The 17,925-nt window shown below is 44.9% G+C and overlaps 1 protein-coding gene across 7 annotated transcripts in view; it reads left to right on the forward strand.

The window, feature by feature from the left end:
• Positions 1 to 7,067, forward strand: part of LOC110534508 (F-box/WD repeat-containing protein 7) — a 190,657-nt gene extending 183,590 nt beyond the window's left edge. For all 7 annotated transcript variants that reach the window (XM_090187602.1, XM_090187604.1, XM_090187603.1 and 4 more), the window contains one exon: positions 4,380 to 7,067. In XM_090187602.1, coding sequence (XP_090043728.1) covers positions 4,380 to 4,648 — 269 coding nt within the window. In that variant the 3' untranslated portion in view covers positions 4,649 to 7,067. The remainder of the gene's footprint in view (positions 1 to 4,379) is intronic.
• Positions 7,068 to 17,925: the final 10,858 nt, after the last annotated feature.

A 17,925-nucleotide genomic window follows, 5' to 3' on the forward strand; every position in this document is an offset into this window, starting at 1 on the left:
TAGTGCCTGCAGACGTTGCAAGGTGAGTCTTCGTCCTTCCCACACACACACACGTAGTCCCACACACACACACACGTAGTCCCACACACACACGTAGTGCCTGCAGACGTTGCAAGGTGAGTCTTCGTCCTTCCCACACACACACACGTAGTCCCACACACACACACGTAGTCCCACACACACACACACACGTAGTCCCACACACACACGTAGTGCCTGCAGACGTTGCAAGGTGAGTCTTCGTCCTTCCCACACACACACACGTAGTCCCACACACACACACACGTAGTCCCACACACACACGTAGTGCCTGCAGACATTGCAAGGTGAGTCTTCGTCCTTCCCACACACACACACGTAGTCCCACACACACACACGTAGTCCCACACACACACACGTAGTCCCACACACACACACACACACGTAGTCCCACACACACGTAGTGCCTGCAGACGTTGCAAGGTGAGTCTTTGTCCTTCCCACACACACACACGTAGTCCCACACACACACACGTAGTCCCACACACACACACACACGTAGTCCCACACACACACACACACGTAGTCCCACACACACACACGTAGTGCCTGCAGACGTTGCAAGGTGAGTCTTTGTCCTTCCCACACACACACACACACGTAGTGCCTGCAGACGTTGCAAGGTGAGTCTTCGTCCTTCACACACACACACGTTGTGCCTACAGACGTTGCAAGGTGAGTCTTCGTCCTTCCCACACACAAACGTAGTGCCTGGAGACGTTGCAAGGTGAGTCTGTCGCCAGGTCGTCAACGCCCTCGTTGGAACAGGGTTGTAATTCATTAAAAAATGCTTTGCAATGGAAAACGGGTGTTTCTCATTGGACAAGTTCAGGTAGTCCCTCCCTGTTGCTGCCCGTTTTCTTCTGTTAGGTGGTTTGTAAATACAACCATGTTAGATTGATTGGTTGATTTGATATGACTTATATAGTGCGTTCTTGACTCTCAAAATGCTTTACATTGTATGGGGGGAAACTGCCTTCAAACTCCCATCTACCACAGGCAACTCTACAACCTCCTTTTATCTGTAAGTGGGAAAATGTCTGGAATTGGCCAATTTTGGACCCGAGCAAAAGGCTGTTGCTCCGAGATATTCACTCAATGATGTGCTTGGCTGTGCATGGCCATACAGAGCCAACACATTGTGGGCCAGCCGGCCAGCCACTCTCCAGATAGGGATCATTTCCCTGGCTCAGGATGTTAGTGTAACAGTTCTCTCAGCCATTAGCACTAAGTACTGTTACCTTGAATGGGGAGAAATGGAGAAACCCTTACTGTGCAGCTGCACTGTTTTCTGCCAGTGCTAATTTCCCCCCCAAATGGCCTTATTAGTGAACTACAAACCCAACGATTCCCATGGAACTACAACTCACACGTGTCCCCTCCCCTTGGAACAAAGGGAATAGATATCGCCCTGTTTTAGAATGAGCGAGAAGTGGGGAGGATATGAGAGGAGGGGTGAAAGAAGGGTTGATGGCCCTGCATGAGGATGAGAGAAAAGGCAAGAAGGGCATTCTATGCTATCAAAAGGAACATATAATTCCACATACCAATTAGGATCTAGCTAAAAAAATATATACTTGAATCAGTTATAGATCCCATTGCCCTTTGTAGTTGTGATGTCTGGGTTCTGCTCACCAACCAAGAATTCACAAAATGGGACAAACACCAAATTGAGACTGCATGCAGAATTCTACAAAAATATCCTCAGTGTACCACGTAAAACACCAAATAATGCATGCAGAGCAGAATTAGGCCGATACCCGCTAATTATCAAAATCCCTAGAAGGAAGCGATTCCCAAACCTTCCATAACAAAGCCATCACCCGCAGAGAGATGAACCTGCAGAAGAGTCCCCTAAGAAAGTTGGTCCTGGGGCTCTGTTCACAAACACACCCCACAGAACCCCAGGACAGCACAATTAGACCCAACCAAATCATGAGAAAACAAAAAGATAATTACTTGGCAAATTGGAAAGAATTTACAAAAAAACAGCGAGGACTATAATGGTATTTGGCCCTAATCAGAGACTACACAGTGGCAGAATACCTGAACACTGTGACTGACCCAAAATGTAAAGAAATATTTTATTATGTACAGACTCAGTGAGCATAGCCTTGCTATTGAGAAAGGCCACTGAAGGCAGACCTGGCCACAAAATGAGGTGGAAACTGAGCTGCACTTCCTAACCTCCTCCCTCAGATTACACAGACCCACAAAGAATTCGAAAACAAACCCAATTTTGATAAACTCCCATATCTACTGGGTGAAATACCACAGTGCCATCACAGCAGCAGGATTTGTGACCTGTTGCCACACGAAAAGGGCAACCAGTGAAGAACAAATACAACCTATATTTATTTATTTTCCCTTTTGTAGTTGAACTATTTGCACATCATTACAACACTGTATATAGACATAATGACATTTGAAATGTCTTTATTCTTTTGGAACTCTTGTGTGTTCATTTTTGTTATCTGTTTCACTTGCTTTGGCAATGTAACATATGTTTCCCATGCCAATAAAGCCCCTTACATTGAAATGTAATTGAATTGAGAGGAGGATGAGGAGGGATGAAGAAAGGTGGATGGGGTCTTGTCGGCGAGCGTGGCCCAGGTCCTGTCTTGTCGGCGAGCGTGGCCCAGGTCCTGTCTTGTCGGGGAGCCAGGCCCAGGTCCTGTCTTGTCGGGGAGCCTGGCCCAGGTCCTGTCTTGTCGGGGAGCCTGGCCCAGGTCCTGTCTTGTCGTGGAGCCTGGCCCAGGTCCTGTCTTGTCGGGGAGCCTGGCCCAGGTCCTGTCTTGTCGGGGAGCCTGGCCCATGAGGGGCATGACAAGAGGGCATGGAGGGGGATGCGGTGCAGGGATTATGTAGGTCATGTAATTGGGTCAATGGGCAATTTCTGCCATTCATTCATTAGGGCATTTAGATAAGACAAAAGCCTAACAGGCAACTCACTGGCAGCCACAGATGAGGTACTTACGCTGAGAGGATAGGTAACGATGTAGACAGCTGCTTTGTTGTGGAAATTGAAATGGAGAGGGAGGGGGGGAGAGATATGTGGGGGGGTTGGCTGGGTACGTTGTCAAATCTTTGTGAGAAAGGCACAGTGCAAAATGTCTAGCCCTTTGAAAACACTAGACAGACGAAGGGAGAGGATGAGGGTTTACACTGCTTTCTGCTACTGGGAGCACTGTTCAAATTAGATCTGTTGGTAGGCTAATGAACACAATTCCTAGAGTACTTCATACAATGACTGATTTTGCATTCATAATGAACACAATTCCTAGCGTACTTCATACAATGACTGATTTTGCATTCATAATGAACACATTTCATTGTGGACTGTAGTTCATCATATTAGAGATTTCATCCTGATTAGTCCTCACTGTTTAGAGTTTTGTGGAATAACTGCTAGAAGGCATTTTAATGTTGCCAGCCACATCTCTGAAACTGATTCTGTGTTTGTTTTAATAGTGTAAACTAGAGCAAATGTGGGGGATTTATCATCTGCATTTCTTTAGGGAATATTAGTCATTCACACAGACACACACACAGGGCATCTCGTCGAAAGAGGAGGCAACAGTCACAGACACCACATTTTACACACCAAATGGGTGTTCCTGCCAGCTGCCACACACCCACTCACCACACACACCGCTGTAGTGCCAACAGGCTGCAGTCAGCCGAGCTAGTCAGCAGCTGTAGATGGTGACAGCTCTATGCCCTGGGCTCCTCTCCTCTACTAGCCCAGGATTTTCCATGGCAGACGAGGACAAGGCAGGGTGCCTCGTTCCCCTGCCTTAACACTCTCCAGAAATAAACAGTGTAGTGTTTACCATCTCTACCAGGTTTACCAGGTCTTCCACCAATGACCTCGCAACCAATGATCTCTTTCTATCACGCCTTTTCTCTTTGTTCCCCTCACTCTTTTTTCCCCTCACTCGTTGAGTCCATCTAACTCTCTGCCTCTCTACGTTCATGAAGGGTTATTGCGGGATTTTGGCAGCGGGGCCCTTCATCTACTTTCACGGGAGTCGGATGAACTCATTGATTTTTTTTTTATGTTTCTGTGTCCAGTATGAAGGAAGTTGGAGGTAGTTTCGCGACCCAATGCTAACTAGCGTTAGCGCAATTGATGGAAGCCGCATCAACTTCAAGTAATTGCGCTAATGCTAGTTACCATTTTTGTGTCTCTAAAGTTGCTATCTGAGTTCATCTGACTCTGGGGAAGTAGACGTTAAAGAGACACTACAGTGAAAAGGAGAAACTAGCTATTTATCTCTTTCACACATTCGCTCACTCTTCTCCCCCTCCTCTCTCTCTCTCCCCCTCTCCACCACCAGGTCCCCACAAGCACCAGAGCGCCGTGACGTGCCTGCAGTTCAACAAGAACTTTGTCATCACCAGCTCGGACGACGGCACGGTGAAGCTGTGGGACCTGAAGACGGGCGAGTTCATCCGTAACCTGGTGACGCTGGAGAGCGGCGGCAGCGGCGGGGTGGTGTGGCGTATCCGCGCCTCCAACACCAAGCTGGTGTGTGCCGTGGGAAGCCGCAACGGCACCGAGGAGACAAAACTACTGGTGCTAGACTTTGACGTGGACATGAAGTGAGAGGAGAGGAGGGGAAATGGTCGAGACGGGGACAAGTGAGGAGAGGGGGAGGAGGGTTAAAGGGAGACGAGGATGAGATGGCTCAACATCGAGGGTGAACGTGCCCTAAACTCTTCACTCCCACACTCAGAAACAGCCCCACCCTACCCTCAACGCTACCACCGCCCCCTCCTTACCTCTCCCCTCCCCCCGTCGGTGGCCGTTTCTGACAAAGCCACAGTCGCCAACCTCACCGGCCGGCACCCGCGCTTGTTACCCCTCCCACCTTAAGGGGGTGGGGTCCGAATCAGAAGGGGTGGGGTGGAAATGGGTGTGGCTTGAAACAGGGGTGTGGCTTGCCCGCACCTCTGCGGTAGGCTGGGAGGAAGAGGAAGAAGAGGGGGCGGAACAGACTCGTCCAATAAAGGAGGAAGAGAAGAAAGACAGGAACTCTTGAAGAAATAACTCTGCAGCTTTAGAGGCAGCTTCTTCGCAAAACAGAGACTTGTTCACTCAAGCCTGACGCAAGCATTTGTTCAGATGTATAAAGATATATCATTTTTTATCCCCCACGTAAAGCGCCAACCGACTATTTAATAGAAGAACAACACTGTATACAGTACACAAGGCAAAGACACAGGGAAACATCAAATTCTCATCTGAGGAAATGAAGTGAATTGGAAAAAGGTTTTTATTAGAACACACAGACACACAATATTAGCTAAGTAAGGAGGTTCTTGTTGTCGGGGAGAGAATGAGAAACGACATGCCAAGAATCTGATTGGTCCCCAAACCATGAATGAGCCTATAACATCAGGCCCTATATCCTGTTCTCTGTTTGTTCCAGTCTTATTGTTCTTTTAGTTCCAGGGTTTAGTTCCAGGGTTTGATTTCTTCAAAAAAACACACAGGAGCACACATACAACTGTGAATTTGCGTTCCTTTTGTAGCTATGTTCTTTCAATCAGTTCAAAGACGAGGATTTTTGTTTGTTTGTTTTTTGGTTGCCTGTTGTTGCCTACAGCAACAAGTCCCAGTATTAACCTGTTCCACTCACTTCTTTGCTTTTGTTAACTCACCACGTTTTATTTTCTGTTTGGGTTGTTCTTTACATTCTTCTTTTCTTCTTCATAGCTGAAGTCTGGAGACGTTAAGTCTTCAGATTTAGACACGATGCTGTCCTGTGTTTTTCAACGAGTCTGGCTGGGTTGGTTCCTCGATGCTGGTTCTTACGTGGGAGGAGGGGAGGTTGGGGTTCTCTTCTCGGAGCGCTTCGTGTGGAATAGCGTCCTCCCTCCCTCCCAGTACTGTTTTCCCAGTGGGTAAACTGTATTTATGCTGCTAGATAAAACTGAAATAAAGATGGAACTTTTACTCGCTGTGACGTTTTAGTCCCAGACTAAATTCCAAAATGGACTCTTCTAATGTTTTAAACAGACGACACACAAAAGAGAGAGAGAGAGGGAAACATGACAATAACAACCGTGGTTTTGTTTCTGCCACTGAAACTTTGAGCCAAACATGCCTCAGCGAGGCTGAGAGGAGAGAGTGTTGGACAAAGACAGGTCTGCCTGCGTAGAGTGTAGTGTGTGTGTGTGTGTGTGTGTGTGCGTGTATGTTTTTGGGCAAATTGCTAACACATTCCTTGGGACAAAGCGCTTTCAGCCTGTTTTGTGGAGAACTGTCTAGATGCTGTGTGGACTGGCAAAGAGAAAAAAGAAAATAGCAGATTTTTTTTTGTTGTTTTTAAATGAGTGAATGAAAGCAAGAACTGTCCATCCATATGTGATTTGTTTCCATTCAAATGTTTGAAGCAACATTGTTGAATGGGCGCAAACTGACAACTACAGTAGAAGACAGGACAGTCTCAGTGTTATAAATATGACATATTACACATTACAGTCGAACTGTTAAGCGCTAGCTAGCTCGCGTAGCAGTTAGCAGTCTAATGGTTTGTGAATGGAAAAAGTACCTACAGGCAACCTGGCTTCAAGTGAACAGAACAGAACATTGTAGCCAAAACGATTAGTCAAACTCAATCTCCCAAGAAAGGAGTCACACACAACTCAAGCAGAACTGTGAAAGTGGTTTAACACTGTATATTAAACAAAAAAAAACAATCTTGTTCTTTCTCCTCTCTCGTTTTATTTTTAATCTGTTTTAATTTATGATCTGGTTTGAGAAATCAGATGCCGCAGGTGTTTTTATTTTTTCAGTTCATTCATGTAACTGCCTGGCTAAAAGAAAACGGACAGAGAAAAAAAACCTGAAAGGGATTGTGTATTTGTTTGATTCAACTTAGAATTTTTATTTTCTTATAACTTAAGTGCAATAAAATGTGTGTTTTTTTTGTTGTTTTTTTTCTTAATTTCAAGCATTTCAGTTGTCTGTTTTTCACTGTGTTATGTGTTCAATAAAACGTCTTCGGTTTATTACATTACTGAGGGGATTACTTTCAAATACTTTGTCTTTGGCGGACGTTTCAACACACACACATTCGCATCGCAAATTAAACCCGGTAACCACGATAACATGTGTCAGAGATAAAGTTTGAGATTACTAGCATGTTGAATAAATGAGGTTCACGGAACTGGAGTCACAGTTAAGTAGTGTGCTGGTGCTTGGTTCTTCTCCGCGCCAGTGTTCCTTGTGGTGTCGGAAGTCTCCATAGTATTTAATTTACCGTGACGACAGAAGCGCCTAACCGCACCTATATCACTAGTTTCATTCTGTATCCCGTTTTGCTATCCAACACTTGACCTACACATTAGAACCTGTTAGCATATAAAACTAATGTATTCCTATGGGAATATTGACTACCTCCTCTCAACTTCACTGGGTTCCACTATGGACATCTAATATGCGCCTGCACTGTTGAAATCCAGAGTTTTTCGTATATTCAGAAAACTTCCAGTTTTAAGGCTGTGGTTTCTCATCTGCATGTTGGCTAGTGATATCTCCTTTTCTTGTTCAGGCTGCAGTATAAAAGGCGTATTTTTACCTAGGCAAGTCGGTTAAAGAACAAATTCCTATTTTACAATGACGGCCTATAAAGGCATGAAAACTGTAGGTAAAGTATCCCCTCTTGTTGACAAGTTTATCCCTTCATGCCTATTCCATCTGAGACTGCAGTCGTTGTGATGCATACTGTGGTTTTTTATTTTTTTAAGAATGGGATGATTTGGGCACAGGGGAGAAAATAGATGCACTCTTACAGTGGGGCAAACAAGTATTTAGTCAGCCACCAATTGTGAAAGTTATCCCACTTAAAAAGATGAGGCCTGTAATTTTCATCATAGGTACACTTCAACTATGACAGACAATGAGAAAAAAAATTCCAGAAAATCACATTGTAGGATTTTTAATGAATTTATTTGCAAATTATGGTGGAAAATAAGTATTTGGTCACCTACAAACAAGCAAGATTTCTGGCTCACACAGACCTGTAACTTCTTCTTAAAAGGCTCCTCTGTCCTCCACTCGTTACCTGTATGAATGGCACCTGTTTGAACTTGTTAGCAGTATAAAAGACACCTGTCCACAACCTCAAACAGTCACACTCAACTCCACTATGGCCAAAACCAAAGAGCTGTCAAAGGACACCAGAAACAAAATTGTAGACCTGCACCAGGCTGGGAAGATTGAATCTGCAATAGGTAAGCAGCTTGGTTTGAAGAAATCAACTGTGGGAGAAATTATTAGGAAATGGAAGACATACAAGACCACACACTACACCGCCAGGGACTCAAATCCTGCAGTGCCAGACGTGTCCCCCTGCTTAAGCCAGTACATGTCCAGGCCCATCTGAAGTTTGCTAGAGAGCACTTGGATGATCCAGAAGAAGATTGGGAGAATGTCATATGGGCAGATGAAACCAAAATATAACTTTTTGGTAAAAACTCAACTCGTCGTGTTTGGAGGACAAAGAATGCTGAGTTGCATCCAAAGAACACCATACCTACTGTGAAGCATGGGGGTGGAAACATCATGCTTTGGGGCTGTTTTTCTGCAAAGGGACCAGGACGACTGATCCGTGTAAAGGAAATAATTAATGGGGCTATGTATCGTGAGATTTTGAGTGAAAACCACCTCCACTCAGCAAGGGCATTGAAGATGAAACGTGGCTGGGTCTTTCAGCATGACAATGATCCCAAACACACCGCTCAGGCAACGAAGGAGTGGCTTCGTAAGAAGCATTTCAAGGTCCTGGAGTGGCCTAGCCAGTCTCCAGATCTCAACCCCATAGAAAATCTTTGGAGGGAGTTGAAAGTCCGTGTTGCCCAGCAACAGCCCCAAAACATCACTGCTCTAGAGGAGATCTGCATGGAGGAATGGGCCAAAATACCAGCAACAGTGTGTGAAGACTTACAGAAAACGTTTGACCTCTGTCATTGCCAACAAAGGGTATATAACAAAGTATTGAGAAACTTTTGTTATTGCCCAAATACTTATTTTCCACCATAATTAGCAAATAAATTCATAAAAAATCCTACAATGTGATTTTCTGGATTTTTTTTCTCATTTTGTCTGTCATAGTTGAAGTGTACCTATGAAGAAAATTATAGGCCTCTCTCATATTTTTAAGTGGGAGAACTTGCACAATTGGTGGCTGACTAAATACTTTTTTGCCCCACTGTATATGCCTGAGTGCAATTTAGTAAGATTTGGTGATATTTCCTGATATGAATCTCTAAATGTTTTTGTAATGTTTGGGCTTCAAAGTTTCATACCTATAAAGACAAGACAACACTATTTATATTTATAAGACCGGCAACAGCACTGGAACAAGTTTCATACATACTACACATTTTACTGACAGGATATATAGTTAAAGGTAACGAGCAACGAAAAGTCATTCTGAAAAGGCTCCCTGCAGGTACATTTCAACCAATGGAAGTTGAGGCCGACAGGTTTCTGAGTGGATAGCAAAGATACAGTAGCTTCATTACAAGACACTGATGTAGATCGACAGCCACTCTTAAAGCACTTCATTTTGGGACGTGATGAATCGGCTCTATTCCTTCAAGTTATGAGCTATTAATCCTTCTATTCCCCCCCCCTTTTCTCCTACCCCCCCAGGCAGCATTAATTTCTCTGCCTTGTAATTCACTCTGCATATATGCATTGCAGCCAGTGCCCATTGATGGATGTATCATATTCCCATCCACTCACACAAAACCTAGCCTGGCGTGCTAGCCAGGGGTGGTAAAATAAACAGGAGAGATCAATGGCACCCTATTCCCTTTATAGTACACTACTTTTGACCAGGGCTCATGGGTCTCTGCAGGGACTGGGGTGCATTTGGGATGCATCGCTAGACCCAGCTAGGGGTGATAAAATAAGAGAGGCTGGAAAGGTTTGGTGGGAAGGTAAGGGGGAGGGGTGCTACTGTTTTACAGCAATATAGATTGGTTTTGATGGGGGGATGAGGTCTGTGGAGGAGGGGGAAAAGATGAAGGGTTTAATGTAAAGGAGTAGGGATGGAGGGGTTGGAAGGAGGATCCCTGCTCCCTCTTTCCTCCCTCTCGTCCCTTTGTTCAGTAATCCTGCCCTGCAGGGATAGTTCTATCACTAGTGTACTAGTGCCAGGAGATGCTCAAAACCAGGGCCTGTAAACTGGCCAGTGCTAGGCTAACGCTATGCTACACCGCTCTATAGCTAGCCTCCATCTAAGGGGCCCTGCTATACTTATTTTACCCAGGCAGGTGAGACCCCAGTGGGGGGTTGGGTATCTTTCCTTCGTGGGGAAAGTGCTAACTAGCAGAGTTCCATAAAGGGAACATGATGTAGTTCCTCTGAGCCATTTGAGACAGGAATAAATAGAGAACCATATAGCCCTGATTCCTTTGGGAGCTGATGTGCTAGTCATTCATCTTGTCACCTAGGGTGGCCCTATGGAGACCAGTTGTGAATGAACACGACACACACACTGAGGTTGACATGAGGGTAATCGCCACCCAACACTCCCTTGTTGCTGGGGAAACCAGAGGTGTGTGTTTGACTGTCCTGACCTTCCCCTCTTTTTGCCCTGGCAAGGTTGGACTCTAACAATATATTGAAAACCCCATTGTGATGCTAGGTAGGTATGGCATTTCTCTAATTGGCCTTTTAGAATGAGTTTCTGACTTCCTGGGATCAGGAAAGACAAGATGGAGGATCACATCACATCTGATATAGCACTGCACAATGAGACGAGTCACAAGGCGGGTCGTGTTCATTATTGCGCACAGTAGCTAAAAACTTCGCAACAGAAGACGAAACCGAGCGTTTCTTATTGGAGAACTTCAGGTTGTCCCTCCCTGTTTCAGTCCGTTTTCTTCCGTTTGGTACCTAATGAATAGGGCCTAGATTTTGAGAACAATTGCATGTGAAGGCTCCAACACATTCATATTCACAGTCGTGCGCTTCCCTTCCCTTGTGTGGCGTGGCAGGCATGGCTGATAGTATACCCAGCGGCATGCCAGGCATCACTAATCTCAGGAGAGTAACCGTTGGTCTCCAGCTTGGCTTATAGCCTCTTTGATCTGTTGGGATTCATGATTGATTGGCGCACAAGGGACGACCTTGGCCTTCTGGCATATCTAGAACTTGGCACAATGGTTGGCATACATATGGAGAGGGAAAGAATGGCTGTTCTCAATTCATCTGCTATTTCCCAAAAACCCTCAAGTGCAGTAACATTTGGAGCTAGGATGGGAGCTAGGCTACTAGGGTATACCCCCACACACACAAACACACGGTTATGGTGACCTGCTTTCCAATAATCCCATCTATAACAGCTCTAGGGCTGAGATACATTAATTTAACAGTCAAACTAAGCTGCACTCAAGATGTCCTCTAGTCTATCACCAATGGTTTGGTCCACAGACACAGTATGTTTACTGATTCATTTGAGTATCTCCAGTGGTTTGGAACACAGAAACTAATCAGTAAACATACTGTGTGAGTAGTTATTGGACTGTTAAGTCCACCCACCTGGTTTAGTTTGACTGACCTTTTGGAGTTGAGAACTTGGAGGTGGAACAGCAAGCTGAGGTGTGTGTTCTCTCAGTGTGGGGGACTTGAAACGAGCATACACAACTCGCACTACGCCAGAGCCCATCTGTACAGCGCTACCGTGTGTGGGCGGAGAGAGGCAGGGGACATGCCAGGAGGACATACTGTCACAGGGATGGCACACACACACACTGATATGTATAGTCACAGCATCTGATGATGGAGGACCACCTGTCCATGAGAGAACCTTGTGTGTTTGATGAGTAAGGTCAAATCAAATGCTATACGCCACAAGGTAAGTAACCAACAGGTGTAGACGAACAGTGAAAAGCTTACTTACGGGCCCTTCCAAACAATGCAGAGAAAGAAAATAGAGAAATGATAGGATAGTAAAACACGTAATAATAAATCCACAATGAGTAACGATAACTTGACTATATACACAAGGTACCAATACCAAGTCGCTGTGCAGGGGTACGAGGTAATTGAGGTAGATATCTACATATAACAGTAACAGCAGCATATGTGATGAGACAAAAGAGTTGGTGCAAAAAGGCTCAATGCAGATATCCCGGGTAGCTATTTCACTAACTAGTTAGCAGTGTTATGGCTTGGGGGTAGAATCTGTTCAGGGTGCTGTTGGTTCCAGACTTGGTTCATCGGTACCGCTTGTCGTGTGGTAGCAGAGACTTGGGTGGATAGAGTCTTTGACGATTCTTAGGGCCTTCCTCTTACACCGCCTGGTATAGAGGTCCTGGATGGCAGGAAACTCGGCCCCAGGGATGTACTGGGCCATCGGCACTACCCTCTACTGATTTGCGGTCAGATGCCAGGCAGTTGCCGTACCAAGCGGTGATGCAGCCAGTCAAGATGCTCTCAATGGTGCAGCTGTATAACTTTTGGAGGATCTGAGGGCCCTTGCCAAATCTTTTTAGCCTCCCGAGGGGGAAGAGGTGTTGTAGTGCCCTCTTCACGACAGTGTTGGTGTGTTTGGACCATGATAGATCCTTAGGGATGTGGACACCAAGATACTTGAAGCTCTCGACCTGCTTTTCTACAGCCCCATCCATGTGAATGGGGGTGTGCTCGGCCCTCTGTTTTCTGTCACCCACGGTCAGCTCCTTTGTCTTGCTGACGTTGAGGGAGAGGTTGTCGTTCCTATAGGCTGCCTCGTCATCAGTGATTAGGTCTGCCACCATCGTGTCGTCAGCAAACTTAATGATGTCGTGGGTGAATAGCGAGTACAGGAGGGGACTAAGCACGCACCCCTGAGGGTCCCCATGTGTTGAGGGTCAGCGTGGCTGATGTGTTGTTGCCTACCCTCACCACCTGGTGGTGGCCCGTCAGAAAGTCTAGGATCCAGTTGCAGAGGGAGGTGTTCGGTCCCAGGGTCCTTAGCTTGGTGTTGAGCTTGGAGGGCACTATGGTGTTTAACGCTGAGCTGTAGCCAATGAACAGCATTCTCACATGGTTGTTCTTTTGTCCAGGTAGGAAAGGGCAGTGTGTAGTGCAATAGATTCAGATCAACTTTATTATCCCACCAGGGGGAAATTGATTTGGTCATGTGCTTAACAAGACGGTACATAAAACATGAAAACACTGAAACGACACAATACAATCATTCAAAGTGCTATAGCTACACATTTAGAGAGAGCATCATCTGTGGATCTGTTGGGGCGGTATGTGAATTGGAGTGGGTCCAGGGTGTCTGGGAGGATGGTGTTGATGTGAGCCATGATTAGCCTTTCAAAGCATTTAAAGGTGACGTGGCGATAGTAATTTAGACTGGTTACCTTGGCGTTCTTGGGCACAGAAACTATGGTCTGCTTGAAACATTCATTTTTTTTATTTAACCAGGTAAGACCATTTGAGATGAAAAACGTATTACAGACTGGGTCAAGGAGAGGATGAAAATGTCAGTGAAAACAATTGCCAGCTGGTCAGCACATGAGGTGTGTGTGTGTGTGTGTCGTAGAGGAAGTGAGTCATCTAATTTGTCCTCCCCCTCAAATTTGTAGTACTCACTCAATATTCTCTACCTGACTGGTCAGACTGCAGTGTGTGTTTCAGTGGGTGAGTGCGTGACTGCACTGGTAAGTGTTTGTGTGGGTTTGTACTGTACACTATATTACTCTTGGGTCGATGCTTGTCTTAAAAATGTAAGAACAGGGTGTGACATTACGCGCGTGCATGCGTTCGTGTCTATGCATGCACGTGTGTGTGCAAGCGCGCTTGCATGCGTGTGTGTGTGTGTGTGTGTCTTTGCCCTCTGCCTTGGCAGGAAAACAGTGCTACTGACAGTTCCTGAAGAGGCGAGCGCCACAGGCACAGCTAGGGCAGAACAAACCCTTCTGGAGCACAGCTCACAACTCGAGAGACAGGAAGGGAGAGAGAAATAAAGAGAGACAGGAGAGGCCTGAGGTACACAGAAAGGAAGAGATGTGGAAAAAGAGAGAGAGGCCTGGGATACAGAGAGGAAGAGAGAGGGATGACGAGGCCTACGAGAAAGAGAGAGAGAGGCCATTCAGCAATTACAGGAGAAGTGCCTCCAATACAAGGACACTAACTATATCCACCATCTGTAACACATCGCTAGGTGATTCCCAAGACGTCTATGTTAATATACGTTCAACAGCATACCTCGCCCTGGGGGGAAACAGTATCTCTAACTTGTATTTAATAAGGGAATACTAATGACTGAGGTCAACCTCACTCCTGGTATAGTAGTATAGTACTGTAGTTATATATTACCGTCTGATTTAGGATGACACTCTTACTTGCCCACTTGGCCACTTCTCAGGGGCAGTTGCCATCTTACACTCTTAGAAAAAAGGGTTCCAAAAGGGTTCTTCAGCCAACCCCATGGGGTAACCATTTTTGGTTCTAAGTAGAACCCTCTGTGGAAAGGGTTCGACCTGGAACCAAAAAGAGTTCTCCTACGGGGACAGCCGAAGACCCATTTTATGTTCTAGAAAGCACTTTTTTTCCAGAGTGTAGCCACGGTTTCAAGAGCATAAGTTATGATGTCATTCAGTTATTTAAGGTTTAATGAACTTTTATGGCGGGTTGTGACATCACTTGCCTGAATACCCATCCACATGGCTCTGGCCAAACTGACATTTCTTCTTCACGATGTGTCTGGATTTGCCTCCCTGCCCTACGATTTCTAGAATGCAAACACATTCTGACCATTCTGATTGGTCCCAGAAACCGATGGATTGGATCAGAGCCAAAGTATTTGGTTTAAAATATACTTAAGTATCAAAAGTAAATGTAATTGCTTAAATGTACTTAAGTATCAAAAGTAAAAGCATAAATAATGTCAAATTCCTTTAATTAAGCAAACCAGACGGCCCGATTTTGACATTTTTTAAATTGACGGATAGCCAGGGGTACACTCCGACACTCAGACATAATTTACAAACAAAGCATTTGTGTTTAATGAGTCTGCCAGATCGGAAACAGTAGGGATGATCAGGGATGTTCCCTTGTTAAGAGTGTGAATTTGACCATTTTCCTGTCAAAATGTACTTTGGGGTGTTTTGGGGAAAATGCATGCAGTAAAAAGTACATTATTTTCTTTCGGAATGTAATAAAGTAAAAGTTGGCAAAAATATAAATAATAAAGTGAAGTACAAATACCCTAAAAAATTAAGTAGTACTTTAAAGTATTTTTACTTAAGAACTGTTGATTGGTTAGAGATGATCCAATCACTGATTAATTTGTTTTGTGCAATGTTCCCTTATTTTGAAGTGACACAAACAACTTCTAGGATGGCAGATTCAGACTGAATGTATGTAGAGATCAATCGAGCAGGTGAATTCAATTCAGGGTCAGTCAAATCAAATTGTATTGGTCACATACACACATTTAGCAGATGTTATTGCGGGTGTAGCAAAAATGCTCATCAGGCAATGTCATCACGGCATTAACTATACATTGTGACCAATGGTGTGTTATCTCAGGGCTGATGGGAAAGGTCAGAGGAAGCAGAGGTTTATCAAGAGAATAGATTAGTTTGACCTTTTCATGACCCCTCATTAGCACCTTTTCATTATAGTCCCAGTCCAACAGGGTAATGAGGTTTCTTACATGCAAAATGCTGTCTGACTGCTATACTGAAACAAAAATAAAAATCAACATGTGAAGTGTTGGTTTCATGAGCTGAAAGAAAATATCCCAGAAATCTTCCATAAACACACAAAGCGTATTTCTCTCATATTTTGTGCACAGATTTGTTTACATCCCTGTTAGTGAGCATTTTCTCCTTTGCCAAGATAATCCATCCACCTGACAGGTGTGGCATATAAACAAGCTGATTAAACAGCATGATCATTACACAGGTGCACCTTGTGCTGGGGGCAATAAAAGGCCATTCTAAAATGTGGCAACACCATGCCACATATATCAAGTTTTAAGGGAGCGTGTAATTAGCATGCTGACTGCAGGAATGTCCACCAGAGCTGTTTCCAGATAATTTAATGTTCATTTCTCTACCATAAGCCACCTCCAACGTAGTTTTAGAGAATTTGGTAGTACATCCAACAGGCCTCACAACCGCAGACCACGTCTAACCATGCCAGCCCAGGACCTCAACATTCTTCCCTTGCAGGATCATCAGAGGGCAGGAAGAAGGGGTGCTGAGGAGTATTTCTGTCTGTAATAAAACCCTTTTGTGGGGAAAAACTCATCCTGATTAGCTGGGCCTGTCTCTACAGTGGGTGGACCTGGCTCCCAAGTTGGTGGGCCTATGCCCTCTCAGAGCCACCAATGGCTGCACCCCTGCCCAGTCATGTGAAATCCATAGATAAGGGCCTAATGATTGATTTCAATTGACTGATTTACGTATATGTAACTCAGCAAAATCTTTGAAATTGTTGCATGTTGCGTTTACATTTTTTTGTTCGGTATAGATACTGGACGGTGTGGTAACTATTGATTTTGAGGTTTTCCTCTCCAAACTGAAAACAAACAGCTCACCAATACATATGAGGGATGACACTATAATTAGTGTAGACATTTCTCCTGCATTTTTTTTAATTTTTTTTTATTTTTTTATTTCACCTTTATTTAACCAGGTAGGCTAGTTGAGAACAAGTTCTCATTTGCAACTGCGACCTGGCCAAGATAAGGCATAGCAGTGTGAACAGACAACACAGAGTTACACATGGAGTAAACAATTAACAAGTCAATAACACAGTAGAAAAAAAGGGGAGTCTATATATACATTGTGTGCAAAAGGCATGAGGTAGGCAAATAATTACAATTATGCAGATTAACACTGGAGTGATAAATGATCAGATGGTTATGTACAGGTAGAGATATTGGTGTGCAAAAGAGCAGAAAAATAAAAATAAATAAAAACAGTATGGGGATGAGGTAGGTGAAAATGGGTGGGCTATTTACCAATAGACTATGTACAGCTGCAGCGATCGGTTAGCTGCTCAGATAGCAGATGTTTGAAGTTGGTGAGGGAGATAAAAGTCTCCAACTTCAGCGATTTTTGCAATTCGTTCCAGTCACAGGCAGCAGAGAACTGGAACGAAAGGCGGCCAAATGAGGTGTTGGCTTTAGGGATGATCAGTGAGATACACCTGCTGGAGCGCGTGCTACGGATGGGTGTTGCCATCGTAACCAGTGAACTGAGATAAGGCGGAGCTTTACCTAGCATGGACTTGTAGATGACCTGGAGCCAGTGGGTCTGGCGACGAATATGTAGCGAGGGCCAGCCGACTAGAGCATACAAGTCGCAGTGGTGGGTGGTATAAGGTGCTTTAGTGACAAAACGGATGGCACTGTGATAAACTGCATCCAGTTTGCTGAGTAGAGTGTTGGAGGCAATTTTGTAGATGACGTCGCCGAAGTCGAGGATCGGTAGGATAGTCAGTTTTACTAGGGTAAGTTTGGCGGCGTGAGTGAAGGAGGCTTTGTTGCGGAATAGAAAGCCGACTCTTGATTTGATTTTCGATTGGAGATGTTTGATATGGGTCTGGAAGGAGAGTTTAGAGTCTAGCCAGACACCTAGGTACTTATAGATGTCCACATATTCAAGGTCGGAACCATCCAGGGTGGTGATGCTGGTCAGGCGTGCGGGTGCAGGCAGCGAACGGTTGAAAAGCATGCATTTGGTTTTACTAGCGTTTAAGAGCAGTTGGAGGCCACGGAAGGAGTGCTGTATGGCATTGAAGCTCGTTTGGAGGTTAGATAGCACAGTGTCCAAGGACGGGCCGGAAGTATATAGAATGGTGTCGTCTGCGTAGAGGTGGATCAGGGAATCGCCCGCAGCATGAGAAACATCATT

This window comes from Oncorhynchus mykiss, chromosome 10 (assembly GCF_057628025.1).
Source record: "Oncorhynchus mykiss isolate SJ-2025 chromosome 10, ASM5762802v1, whole genome shotgun sequence".
Lineage (NCBI taxonomy): Eukaryota > Metazoa > Chordata > Actinopteri > Salmoniformes > Salmonidae > Oncorhynchus > Oncorhynchus mykiss.